This window comes from Cebidichthys violaceus, unplaced genomic scaffold (assembly GCF_023349555.1).
Source record: "Cebidichthys violaceus isolate CVI_PGR_0920_01 unplaced genomic scaffold, fCebVio1.0.p SCAF_94, whole genome shotgun sequence".
Classification (NCBI taxonomy): Eukaryota; Metazoa; Chordata; class Actinopteri; order Perciformes; family Stichaeidae; genus Cebidichthys; species Cebidichthys violaceus.
In genome coordinates, this window is record NW_027176980.1 from 525,128 (window position 1) to 539,088 (window position 13,961).

The window sequence follows — 13,961 nt, forward strand, 5'->3', positions numbered from 1 at the left end:
AGCTTCCTCCTCCAATGTTTGAAGAGTAGCTGTGTCCTTCAGCTGGGCATGATCGAGGTCCCTGCAGGTTTTTTCCAGGTGTGCCGTGAGGGATGACTGTTCCTCAAATCGGAGACGTTCAGTTTCTAACAGATCTTCTGTCTGTTTCCGGGCTGCTTTGATCCTGTTTGTCTCCACTCTCTGTTCCTCCAGCTGGGCTTGGAACTACTGGTCTCTTTCGAACATCTGAGCAGTCTGGAGCTTTTCAATCTCCATCTTTTGCTGTTGAAGTTCAACCACACAGTGGAAGTTCCTCAGATCATTATTTTATGTCTAAGGCAAAATCAGGCTTGACTTAATTAAACCTTGCTTTCCTAACTGTACAGTAAACAGTATAAGACACAATTGTGTCATACTCAAAAACATATTTACAGTATCATACTGTAAAACACAATTACAGTAGAGCAGTTATATTGTAAAGCTGTTTTACAGTATACCATATAACAGTACATGTACTGTAAACAGGTAATTGTGTTAACTTACATGGCGACAGTTTTGCCGCAAAACTAATACATGTTTTTACTGTGAAGTGATTCTTCTGATCTGATCTAGGGAGCCACCTACAGTCCGGACTCAAGGTGTGACAAAACCTAATCAGCACATGGAGACCATGACGCCATCTTTTTTTGCAACACCAACCTCCACCACACAAATAGATCAAACATTAAAACGTTCATTCAATGTAAAAGGGTCCACAGTGTCTGCACACTGTTGCAGCCACTCGATGTGACTCAAGCTGATAGGGTGGGTTTATTTTTAGACATCGTATCCATTGTTCTTAAGTTTTAACTATGTCATATGTCCATTTTCAGATACCTTTAACACATTAAAGGCTGCAGCTCACAGCATCGCAATGAGGTTCAAGGGCGTTTTGTATGCTGCAGAAGAAATGACGACATCCCTGAAGACGAGGGAAACAGTTTATAAATGCTGAAACATACTAAATAAAATCTGTATTACAGATGTTGATGCCAAGATTGCGTGGATCACAGCATCCACTCATTCATCCAACCCGCCCCCCCCTGACAGAATACACCGTCTGACCTGTCAGGGTGTGACAGCGTTGTTTCCTTTGGAGAAGGCCAGCAGCAGTTCACAGGGGAAGTTGCAAACCGCATTGTTTCCTGTCAGCGAGGCAACAGCTGTTTGACAGGAAGTTTCATGAAGAACCAAGTAGATCACAAAACAAAACAGCTGTTGTGTATACTGCATTTTAATGTTATTAAAACAAAGACACATTTCACCACATTTATCTCTCTTTTTTTTTTTTTTTGCAATATGCCTTTAAAACAACTAACAACATTATAACTATGACAATATTAAGAAAACACTTCGGTAGATAAAACAAATCTTGTATCAGTATCCCATTAAAACAGGTTGAATCTGTCAAAACGGTCATAACACCATCATATATCCTTTGTGCGACAAGAACACGCCCCTTCTGCTCTCCGATTGGTCGTCCCGCACTCTTATCGCCCACTTTCTCTATTCCTATTGGTCAACATGAAGCTCTATCATAGCGGAAGTCAACCCCCTTTAAAATCAATGAAAAGTGAACGGGACCTCTAAAGTGAGAGCAGCGTCAAGCTCGAGAGAGGAAGGTAAACGTGTTTCCGGAAGTCAGGAACATAAATCTTCAAAGTAAAAGACTATATCATAACTGTTAAGTCTGCTTTACCATACGTGCAGTTTTCTTTTGTGTCAATCGAATCTTTATTAGTGGTATTGTGTGTTATTCGATATATTTTCAATTGTTTTTATGGGTTTAACAAAGCTATTTTTTCCGTGGATCAAATGTATTTACAGAAGTGCTCCACTCTCTTGTAGTACACTTTACATATTATTTAAAATGTTATCATGTATTTAAAATGATCTCTCTATATCTTATACATTTTTACTTTTGTCCCACATAAAATGTTCATCTATCGATTATTGGTTCTCATAATGTTATAAGACAAATGGTTAGTTAGATAGTTTGTATAACGATATTCCAAAAGGTAAACCTTGCGAACAAGCGTTTTATTTTGAAAGCGCTGACCGGAAACTGTTTTGGTAATTCTGTTTAACTTGACACCAGAGTTTCGCAGGACCTCCCGAGGAAAAAACCGGAGAGTGAACCGGGCTGTTGTAGTATTTCTCCGGTCCCCTTTCTGTCACTTTTTGGGGGTTTTGACAGTTTGTTTTGAGCAGCGGCTCATCTCTCCGCTTTGTTTTTCACCGAGCAAACTTCGCACCGACGGACCAAAAAAAAAAAAAAAAAAAAAAAAATGGAGATAGAGAGGGAAGTAAAGAAGGTAAGCGTCGCACCCCTCCCTCCTTTCCTAGTGTCCTCGGTTCCTCAGACTGAGGGAACGCCCTGACAAGGTGTGCAGAAACGCGGGGCAGGTGGAGAGAAAAGTAGCGTCAGCACCGACCGACTGCGTAGTATTGAAGTGTAAATACATTTAAGGGAGTTTTTAATGGAAGTTGGTCACGCAAGAAAATTGTCTGTGTGACTTAAAATGTTCTGCAGGTCCTCAGAAAGTGTGTTTTTCTAAAGTTTGTCCAACGTATGTTCATTTAGGGTTAGCAGTAGCTGAACAGTTTAAAGTATGTCTTATAGAGGCCTGGTGGTCCGTATCCTTCCAGATGTTGCTGTTATTTTCACTTCCTGGTTGTTTTGTCAGTGAGACATTGTGACTGGAGCAGGATCACCTAACAGATTGGTGGTCAGTGAGACCACTTTGTAACCTGAACTAGTTAACCTCCATTAGAACTCATGTGTGCAGTAAACTGCTGCTTGGTGACCCACACCGACCGGCCTGACTTCAGCTGTTAGACAGTCTTCAGCGTCTGAGGGGTCCCTGTGTGCAGGGTCCCTGTCTGCAGGGTCGCTGTCTGCTTGCAGGGTTCCTGTCTGCAGGGTCCCTGTCTGCTGGGTCCCTGTCTGTCTGCAGGGTTCCTGTCAGCAGGGTCCCTGTCTGTCTGCAGGGTCCCTGTCTGTGTGCAGGGTCCCTGTCTGTGTGCAGGGTCCCTGTCTGTGTGCAGGGTCCCTGTCTGCAGGGTCCCTGTCTGTCTGCAGGGTCCCTGTCTGCAGGATCCCTGTCTGTCTGTAGGGTCCCTGACTGCAGGGTTCCTGTCTGTCTGTAGGGTCCCTGACTGTCTGCAGGGTTCCTGTCTGCAGGGTTCCTGTCTGCAGGGTCCCTGTCTGCAGGGTCCTTGTCTGTGTTCAGGGTCCCTGTCTGCAGGGTCCCTGTCTGTCTGCAGGGTCCCTGTCTGCAGGGTCCCTGTCTGTCTGCAGGGTCCCTGTCTGCAGGGTCCCTGTCTGTCAGCAGGCTCCCTGTCTGTCTGCAGGGTCCCTGTCTGTCAGCAGGCTCCCTGTCTGTCAGCAGGCTCCCTGTCTGTCTGCAGGGTCCCTGTCTGTCTGCAGGGTCCCTGTCTGTCAGCAGGCTCCCTGTCTGTCTGCAGGGTCCCTGTCTGTCTGCAGGGTCCCTGTCTGCAGGGTCCCTGTCTGTCTTCAGGGTCCCTGTCTGTCAGCAGGCTCCCTGTAATTACCATCAAACTGTAGCTGCTCTTTTCAGGACAACCTGTGTGTTTAGGTGAGGTTACGCTCAATTAAGCTCACGCTGACCTCCAATAGAGAAACAAGCGGGTCGAGGTAATGAGTTGTGACAACGAGCACACAGTGTGCTGGACCGGGAAATCACCGTCACTGCAGTTCTGTTACATTGAAGTGGTTTGAGTCGGATTCGATTATGTTGGATCGTGGGACACATTAAAAACAGAAATCAGAGATAAAAAAAACTAAATGTTTCTGGAACTAAAATCTCACTTTTTAACCGCTGAGTATATTCAAGTGTGTGTCATTATATTACATGATAAAAACCAAACTGGCCGGCTGGCCTCCATAGCCGTGTGACTACCGTGGTTCTGGTCCGCAGCTCAGCCCAGCTGCCAGAAACGGTGACTCATGAACGTGACTCATCGGACCTGAACTGTGTCCTTTATGTCCGAACGACGTCTTTGCGGAACGTTTCCGTTGACCTCATTCACCCTGAGTCACAATACAAAGTCATCCACTTTGTGTAACTGTGTTCCAAGGAAAGACACACACACACACACACACACACACACACACACACACACACACACACACACACACACACACACACACACTGTAAACTACTGACATCACGTTGAACCAGGAGTCTGTCTGCATTCCTCAGCTGTGAGCGTCTTTTGGGTCCAAAGCGTCTCTCCGACTGTCTTTGCTGCTGAGACTCAACCAGGCTCCTCAGCAGCGTGGAATAGTTGACCATATATGGTCACGAGCAGCGGTAATGGCTTAAGGTGGACAGGAGCGTTTGTTTGACGCCGAAGACGAGGAAAAAGGGATGCAGATGTTAGAGAGAGAGAGAGAGAGAGAGAGAGAGAGAGAGAGAGAGAGAGAGAGAGAGGAGGAGGAGGAGGAGGAGGAGGATCGAGTTCCTGATTGCAGTTATGGGAATAAATGTTTAAATGAATATTTCTAAATGCAAAAGAAACAGTTTTGCTCGGATCACAAGTCTCCTGAACTCCAGTAAGATGGCTGACGGTGACTTTAATTCTGTGTTTTCCCCCCAAACCTACGATTACTTCCCCGTTTGCTCATTTCCTCCCTCACCTGCTCTGTTTCACAGATGACCCTCGGACACGAGTTCGGAGCCGGAGCGGCCTGTTTGAAGTGCAAGGACAAGTGTGAAGGCTTCGAGCTTCATTTCTGGAGGTTTGTACACGGAAACATTGCTTTAAAAAGGTGGCGAACCCGCCCCTTGACTTCCTGCGTCTAGACTAGAGGCCTCTGGGTAATTACAGGAAGTGAGCAAAGCCGCAGTAGAACACTGCTTTTATCAGACAGCTGAATGTTAGTATGTGATTATCAAAGAGGATAGTAAAGACCAGCATGCTTAACTCTCCACTTCTCCTCCTATCCTCCTCTCCACTTCTCCACCTATCCTACTCTCCTCCTCTCCACCTCTCCTCCTCTCCACTTCTCCACCTATCCTCTTTTCCTCCTATCCTCCTCTCCACCTATCCTCCTCTCCACCTATCCTCCTCTCCACCTATCCTCCTCTCCTCCTCTCCACCTCTCTACCTCTCCATCTCTCCTCTCCACCTCTCCTCCTATCCACTTCTCCACCTATCCTCCTCTCCACCTCTCCTCTCCACCTCTCCTCTCCTCCTCTCCTCTCTCCACCTCTCCTCTCCTCTCCTCCTCTCCTCTCTCCACCTCTCCTCTCCTCTCCTCCTCTCCATGCTGGGTCCCAGCAGGCTGAGCAGGGTCTTCTCTCTCCTACAGACTCTCAGGTCATAACTCTCTGTTAGAGGCTCTTAAGCTGTCATGGTGTCATTGTCTGAACCTTTTCTCTGTTGCTTTCGCTCCGTGTTCAGAATAATGACTTCTCAATGGACATTTTTTAGGGCTAGCAGTGGTGAAATAAAAGACACGCCTCTACTTTCCTGTAACTTCTCCAGTATTTGTATTTATTCATGTTAAAAAAGAACTCATAAAGAAGGCTGACTTTACCACGGCTTTGCTCTCCCCTGTTTGAGTTTTTGAGGGTTTTTTTTTGTCATAAATTGACTCCCCCACTGTCTGTCCGGACAATCATCCACACTCGGCTAGTTTTCCTGAAGACGGCAACGGGTGCCCCGAAAAAACAACAGGCGGCACAAAGACCCTCCGCGGGTCTGTGGTGGTTCAGAGCGTCTGACCGTTCAGCCAGGAATGTCGAGCCGTTACACTCGAGACGAGTTCAAGGCTTTCCTCAACTCCACACACTCCAAGCGTGTGAAAACCCACGCTGCATATTTGCCATTATTCTCGTTTCTTCTCACCAGTATCAATATATACGCCGGGCTTCTGAAGCTCTGTGGGCCCGGTCATGCTGAAGCATGCAGCATAGCGGCCGTAAATGATGTCATAGCTCCTTCTGCAAATATGAAGCCCGTTGTGTCGAGGCATGTGAGAGGAGCAGATGTTTGAATATGAATTCAACGCTCGGCTTTATTGTGTCGCAAAGTCGTTTCAACGTTTTCTCACATGTTATAAATCGATTAATAGAGAAAATAAAGATGTAAAATGTTAAAGCCCCAGTCGATACACATGCATGTAAGTAACAGTCTAACGTCTGTAAATCTGAAATGTTTCCGTCTTCTTCTTCTTCTTCTCCTCTGCCAGAAAAATCTGCCGAAACTGTAAATGTGGCCTCACGGAGCACAACGTGCAGATGAACTCGGAGGAGAACAAGAAGGTGGGCAAGCTGTTCGAGGACACCAAGTACACCGGCCTCATCGCCAAGCTGAAGACCGACGGCATCCCCAGCTACAAGGGCAACATGGTGACCATCACTCTGCCCAGCGTCGGCACCGCCTACGTCGTGCCGCCGAGCGCTTCCTGCACCGCCGTGCCTCCGTCGGCCACCGCTGGTTCTGTGCAGCCTGCTGGAGGCGCTGCAGGCTGGGCACCCAGCGGCGCTCAGGGTCAGGGTCAGGCCCAGGGTCAGGGTCAGGGTCAGACCCAGGGTCAGGGTCAGGGTCAGACCCAGGGTCAGGCCCAGGGTCAGGGTCAGACCCAGGGTCAGGCCCAGGGTCAGGCCGTACCAGCCGGCCTCACACCTCTCAAGGTCAACAAAGTGCCGGTTGCTGTCGGCGCCACGTCAGCCAATCTGGTGCCAGTCCCCAAAGATGTGCCGATGAAGTCTGTCACCTATGAGTGGGCGCCGCCGGTAGCCAATAAGTACCTGGTAAGAGTTCACACTGACGCTACGATGGAAGCATTTAATTAGATTGTTTTTGCTGATTGATTCATCATTTACAGTATTGTTTATTAAAGGCAGGGTTGGTAATCCTCTTCAAAAATATTTTTTATCATTTTGTTGAAATTCTCAGTAGATCCTGACAGCAATGAACGAACCAAATGCTCCGACAAATCAAATAATAATTCAATAAAATTCCAGTATTTGTATCTGTACAAATGTAACAGTTGGACGGCTACCTGCTCATATTTATTTGCTACCAACAGCCATGTTTGTTGTTTACGTTCACGGTCATTTTGGGGGAGTGGCTTCGGAAGGAGGCCTGAAGGGAGGAGCTGCTAGCTACGTTCATTTGAAGAGTGTTTTTTGATCGGATCATTTAAAAAGTCTAGCATACGCTTGCCAGTTTCTTGATTTAGTATTCAGAGAAATACACCAGCTGTGGGTTGAGGCTACAGACAAGACTTTGACTCTCATGAGGGTTTAATCACAGTATTACTGTCAAGCGATCTCATGTGGCTGTATGTTCCATTTGAAGGCTTTTAAGTTATCAGTTATTCATCGCCGCTTGTGTGGTTTTTCATCAGTGCCTTTTTAGTTATTCTGAAACAATCCGTTGTCTTATTATTTTTAAGAAAGATATCAAACTATAAACATGAGGTGTAGAAATGTCTGGAAAATAACCATGAAAAACGTTAAAATGAGTTGTTGATAATAACTAGTTCAGTACGGGAAATTAATACCAGATACATTTAATGGTTGTTTTTACAGGATCCGGTTCCCCTAAGCAGCACCATGATACGGTGTTAGTCCTCCTCGTGAAGGCTTTTGAGGTCCTGAAACAGGATTTAAGATTCTTCAGCCGGCATATTTTGAGATAATATTTGATTATAATAATGAATTATGATTAAAAAGAGGATATTATATGTTGCCACCAGAACGTCTTGTGTGTTTAGTCTAGCGCTGAATCAGTAGGAACCTTGTTTTTCTCCCCACACGGTTCAAAAGGTCTTCCCCTCTCTTCCTGATTGGTCCTCCTCGTCTCTCCTTCATTCCTCCTGAACACTTTCTTCTGGTTCCCCCCCCTCTGACCTCCAGGCGGTGCGTTACATCGAGCTGCTCCCGCCGGAGAAGCGCCCGGTGGCCGGGACAGAGGGAGCCGCTTACCGCCGGCAGCAGATGGCCCGCCAGCTGCCCGAGCACGACCAGGACCCGTCCATGTGCCACGAGCTGAGCCCCGCCGAGGTCAAGCAGATGCAGCAGTTCGTCCGCAAGTACAAGGACGAGGCCCTGGGGGTCGGAGACGTCATGCTGCCTGAGGAGATGGCGCTGGCTCAGGCCGGAGGGCAGGGAGGAGCCGGGGCCGGAGGGGCACCCGGTGCCGGAGGGGCTGGGTTTGTCGGACCGGGAGTTGGTGGTGCCGTGGCCGGAGCAGCAGGCGCTGGTTCCGGCCCGGGGGCTGCAGGTGTCGGTGCTGGGCCTGCGGCCGGGGCCGGAGGCGGTGCCGGCTTCGGACCCGGAGCAGCGGGTAGAGGGGCCGGAGCCGGTGGTGCCGGACCACTTTCGGGGCCTGGGACCGGACCGTCTGCTGGCTTGGGCCCAGCCGGAGGAGCCATGGGAACCACTGCCACTGCTGGAGCCATCGGCGTCCCTGGAGCGCAGCAGGCTGGACCTCAGCGGGCCTTTGTAAGCAGTCTCTCTCCTGAACATCCACACATCTACAAAACAAAACAAACAAATTTCAAAGCAATAAACTTGAAAATAATTGTTTACTTAAAGCAAACAATGACCTCTTAGAGTAACGTCTAATCACATTACAATGCATCATAACAGTGATTATAATGCATTCTAAAAGGCTATAATGTATTATAATTATAATGGGAATTATGATAATCTATGACCCTTCAAAACAGTGACCAGCAATTATAAAATATTATGATACATGACCGAATAAGTCATTATGCAATGCTTTAAAATGTGTTGTGATGATTGCTATAAATCATAATGGATATTTATGAGGGCTAATAACTTTATTATACAGTGTATCAGCAGATTATAACACATTATAAGTATGTTTATGAAGTATTAGAGACATATAAGAAAGTCTTAGAAAGTTGAACCCTTAATATGAAGCCGTGTCTATTTTCAGCTCCTCGTCACAGATTTGTTTAATTCTACCAAAGAGGAATTTTCACATCTTTTTACTCCCAAGTTGTTTAAAATGTTCTGACTTTTAAAAAGTAGAAAAAGGGAAATGAAAGTTTGCAGAAGAACTATATTTTTCTGCCGACGCCTTTCGGGAGTGTGATGTGAAACTTGGGGACCAGTTTAGATTCACCCTCGTGTTCCCACAGTGCATTGCTGTCAGTAATGACTAAACGGGACACTAGGTGGAGCCACGAGACCGACTCTGACTCTGACCTTCGGGACGATTTCACTCTATTTCACAGAGGGTCATGAGTCTTGTCGTCTTTCTGCGCGGAGTCTTGAGACTGAAGATGTCTTCACCGCGTCGTTCTCTTTCTCTCTCTCTCAGCTTCATCCTCCATCTTTATTCCTCTCTTCTCTCCCGACCGGGGAAGCGTCCTAACGACTTAGTATTCACTCACCGCCACCTTCCCCATAACTCCGCCATCTTGATTAATAACATCAGTGTATATATAAAAGGGGAATTCCGCCCATTTCCAGCCATAAATGGGCCATTCTTTACCCGTTCAAATGTTCCCTTATAGAAGAGCCTGTTTGTCAGATCAAAGGAGACCCTTCACTTTGAAATGGACTCAAAGAGTCAGGATGTTGGCCTTTGTGTAGACCGACTGGACGTACATAATAATTCTTTGTTATTATTAAAGGACAAGAAAGAAACATTTTGGGGACAGGATGCAACTAATCAAAAAAACATTCACCGGTTTGAGCACTTTAGGAACTTCTTATATATAAATAGAATTGTTAGAACCCACCCCCCGGTACTGACGGCCATCTTTTCTCCTCTCTCTCTCTCTCCTCCCAGTCCTGCCATCACTGCCAGCAGCCGATGCGTCTGGGCGAGCCGGCCGTCTACGCCGAGCGGGCCGGCTACGACAAGATGTGGCACCCGGCGTGCTTCGTGTGCTGCACCTGCAAGGAGCTGCTGGTGGACATGATCTACTTCTGGAAGAAAGGAAAGCTGTTCTGCGGACGCCACTACGGAGACAGCGAGAAGCCGCGCTGCGGCGGCTGCGACGAGGTGAGGGAGGCGTCCCGATATATACACCGGTATCGGGAAAACGCCTCCGATACGCCGCTGGATTGGGTATCGGCAAACGCGCGAGTCTATAAGCTAGGGTATCATTAGCCAGCTCATTTACGCTACGCAGTATCGGTACTATATGCTAACCAATACACATCTGTGGTCACGTGCACCACATTTCATTCCCTGATAATGCTACAATGAGAAGAACAAATTTGTGTTGAAATCAGCAGTAGAGCTAGTGAACGTTAGCCGCTAGCAGCCGGTGGGCAGCGCTGTCCTGCTTGGCTAAATACGGAAGCTAACGGCTAACATTAGCGGAAGGTTGCAATGAGTTACGTTGCGACGCGTTCAAGCTCTAGTCAGTAGAAATGAGCATTTGGCTTTGTGTGTGTGTGTGTGTGTGTGTGTGTGTGTCCGTCCGCAGCTGATCTTCAGTAATGAGTACACTCAGGCCGAGGGCCAGAACTGGCATCTGAAGCACTTCTGCTGTTTCGACTGCGACTGCATCCTCGCCGGAGAGACGTACGTGATGGAGAACGACAAGCCGGTCTGCCAGCCGTGCTACATGAGGAGCTATGCTGTGGTGAGACCGTCCTCCTCTGTGGTTCTGTTTCTTCAAGCAGATGAAATTTCAGTATTTGTTTATCCAAACCACATTTTTAGGTCTCTTAAGTGTGTATTTTTTTTTTTTTTAGGTCTGAGCTACAAATACGTAGAATTCTCTTGGAAATAGAAGTAGGACATCAAATGGGTCAATTTGGTGTAAAAGGGTTTCACACATGAGTAACACTGATATCACAGAACGACAGTGAATCCACACCGGCTGCCCAGAAGTCAAGAATGCGAAGCACTCGGCATGTGTATACACGATTTATCCGACACAATCCCCACAAAGCCTCGGGTTCTCATGTAACTTTATACGTTTCATTCTGATTGTGTCACAGTTAATGTGAAGAACCGTGTGCTTCTTGCCCCCCCAAAAAAAATTCTAAATCGGCTTTAAAAAGGGAAAACACGTTTCCCTGTTAACAACCTGGACCAGGTCTGTATGTGTTATACTTGTCGTGCGACTGTTTGTCTTGACATCATCGTGTCCTCCGTCGTCCCCAGAAATGCGCCGCCTGCCAGAGCGCGGTGGAGCCCGAGGCCCAGAGGGTTTCCTACGGCGAGTACCACTGGCACGCCGAGCCGCACTGCTTCAAGTGCTCCGGCTGCTCCAAGGGCCTGGTGGGCCAGCGCTTCATGGCGGTGCAGGGCTCCCTGTTCTGCTCCGTCGAGTGCAAGAAGAAAACCGTGGCGTGAGAGGAGGAGGAGGAGGAGGAGGAGGAGGAGGTGGGGGGAACCGCTCGTGAAAAAGCAGGACTGAGGGGTTCAGCTGAGACGAGAACCGGAGCGACGGGAAAACAAAAAGAAAACACACCGGTGCAGCTGGAGGGATGGACTTCAGTTGCGTTGACATGGAGTGCCTGACATCTCTAATGCAGAGACATACAACAGTAGTGAGTCCATTTGGGTTTCTTTGTCCAGAACCAGAACACAGTATCGGTAAATCCGTCAGTTTATCTGCCTTAAAATCAGTCCTCTTCCTTCAACAAGTACTTCTTTTTTTTGTCGCCTTTCTTTGCACTGTGTGTTTTCTTACTGATGAGATTCATTTTGTATTGTCTGATTTTTTTTTTTTTTTTTTTTTTTTTTTTTTTTTTATATATCAAAATTGGTGTCTTTAACGGTATTCGCGCTGTTCTGCTCTAGAAGCTAGTGTTGATTCAAGATGACACCTTTCACTGCTTCCTTCACACACAAAGAGAAACTACTGAGACTCTCCTCTCTGCAGCAATATGATGAGCAATATCAGCCAGGTCTGGGGTTGCTTTTGCTTCCACTGCACTGTGTTCCAGATCAAACTGAATAAAAATCATCATTTTTTTTTGGTCAAGAAATTCAACTTCCTTAATTTCCGTGAGAGATTTTGAAGTAAATCGCCTCCAATCTGGAAAACAATATATTTAATCAGCTGCTGGAGTTGTTTTGTTGCACATATTCCAATGAGGCGTATAGTAGTACTTTCATAGTATTTTAGGGGAATAAAAACTATGTGAAAACCGTCTCAGTGTTCACCATCAGTTACTGGTTCATGAGGTATTACCTGCACAAACTATTGCTTTCCATACCAAACACAAAGTGCACAGAAATGTGGGTTTGTGCAAGGATGTTTGATTGCATTCTCATCTAATGAACTGGTAACACTGTGCACTGCAGTTCAACTCCAGCACAGTAACACTGCGAATGTTAAATCATAAAACGCTGCAGAAGTGTTAGATGACATCTGACTGTACAGCTGTTTGCTTCTCCATTAGCTTCCACAAAGCGCCGTCTGATGTTGGATTATAGATTTAGAAATAAAGTATAAATAAAAAGGGAAAACCGTGGAACAAACCATCACGGAGTGCTGATAATATTTGTTCTTTTTCCTCCACTTAGATCATCCATCATCCATCTGATGGATATAAACGCTGTGAGGTTGTTGTGTAGGAATAAAGCCACTTGATGAATTCAGGAAAAACACTGGAAACTGCTTCACATAAAACCGTTTTGTGTCTCTCTTTTTTTTTTGTGCCATGTACCTTCCATTTCATCCAATAAACTGCACTTTAAAACCCTTTTTTTTTTGTAAATATATATATATATATATATACATAGAATTTGACTAACATCCACCCGATCACACAGTGACCTTTTACCGCCTTTCACAGCTGTGGTCCTCCCACACAGGTGCTTCCACTCCTGCTTGATTGGCCCTCTTCTCCAGACGGCTTGATTTAAACGTCTCTCTCACGCGGCCGGAGCGTCAGAACAGACCCCGCCGGTCTCGTGGACTCTCCTCTGCAGCCGGTGAAGGTGTGGCGGCTGAAGTGCTCCACGACATCCGGTAGTGCAGTGAAGTCATGGGAAAGTGTGACACACCCCCCCCCCCCCCCGCCCTAATTAGTGCGCTGACCTCACGTCGTTCCCATCACGGCTTCACCCCGAGCAGAGACCTAATCGGAGTTAACTGAAAACACCTGTGTTGGTGCTCAGGGCCCCTGATACTGCTAATTGAGACGCTGTATCATAGTCATGGTGTCTACGGCTAGAAGTAGAGCTAGAAGTAACAGGAAATGATGCGTCAGTGGGTGCCCACTTCTAATTGGGCTTAATAATAACAAGGAAGCAGGAGAAACTTGGTGATGGCATCCAGCCCACGACACAAAGACACAGCTAACAGTGAAAACTATGGTAGAAGTGCTAACAGAGCTAACGGTGTTTACCTGACGGGGAACCGGAGGTGTGGGGAGGCGGCAACCTCCGGATCTTAAAAGTGAAGCTAATGCTAAAGTGTCTTAAAGCTGCATTCTCTCTAGTGTCCATCAGGGGGCGACGTCCTCTGGTTGTATAGAAGTCTAGTCTAAAATGACTCTACTTCTCTCTTGATTTATTCCCTCAGTAAACATTGTAAACATGAGTTTATGGTCTCAATCTCTAGTTTACAGTCTTCTTCAATACAACATGATGTTCATTTAGTACATTATGCTCCATTTAGAGTCAAACAGACCATAAAGCAGGGGATGCTTTAGGGGCGGGGCTACCTTATGATTGACAGTTCGCTACCAGAGCCGTATACGGCGTCTCTACGTCACTCCTCCTCAGTCCAAATATGGTCACCCAATGGTTGCAAAAAAACAAGATGGCGACGGCAAAAAGGCCAAACTAGAGGACTTCAAAACCGCGGTCCACGTCACGACGACTACGTCCTCCTCTGATATACAGTCTATGATTACAACACACATAGAGGGAGTGTGACTTAATGCTCCGCTCAGGACGTCATTGCTCCACCATATCTTTACATAGCAAAGAGTTGTCTGCTGCCATTAATG

General features: G+C 46.8%; 1 protein-coding gene across 1 annotated transcript; it reads left to right on the forward strand.

Moving 5' to 3' along the window:
* The first annotated feature begins 1,944 nt into the window (after positions 1 to 1,944).
* tes (testis derived transcript (3 LIM domains)) lies at positions 1,945 to 12,709 on the forward strand. Its single transcript, XM_068704539.1, has 7 exons — positions 1,945 to 2,333; positions 4,698 to 4,783; positions 6,239 to 6,803; positions 7,914 to 8,501; positions 9,826 to 10,041; positions 10,472 to 10,630; positions 11,158 to 12,709. Exons 1-7 carry the CDS (start codon positions 2,307 to 2,309, stop codon positions 11,347 to 11,349), a joined length of 1,833 nt encoding a protein of 610 aa, XP_068560640.1. The 5' UTR covers positions 1,945 to 2,306; the 3' UTR covers positions 11,350 to 12,709.
* The last annotated feature ends 1,252 nt before the right edge of the window (positions 12,710 to 13,961 follow it).

Excerpts from the sequence above, each read along its gene's own strand:
- tes (XM_068704539.1), top strand. The coding sequence starts at position 2,307 with ATGGAGATAGAGAGGGAAGTAAAGAAG. Across the intron at positions 4,784-6,238 it reads TTCGAGCTTCATTTCTGGAG|AAAAATCTGCCGAAACTGTA; the intron begins GTTTGTACACGG and ends CTCCTCTGCCAG. Across the intron at positions 10,631-11,157 it reads ACATGAGGAGCTATGCTGTG|AAATGCGCCGCCTGCCAGAG; the intron begins GTGAGACCGTCC and ends CGTCGTCCCCAG.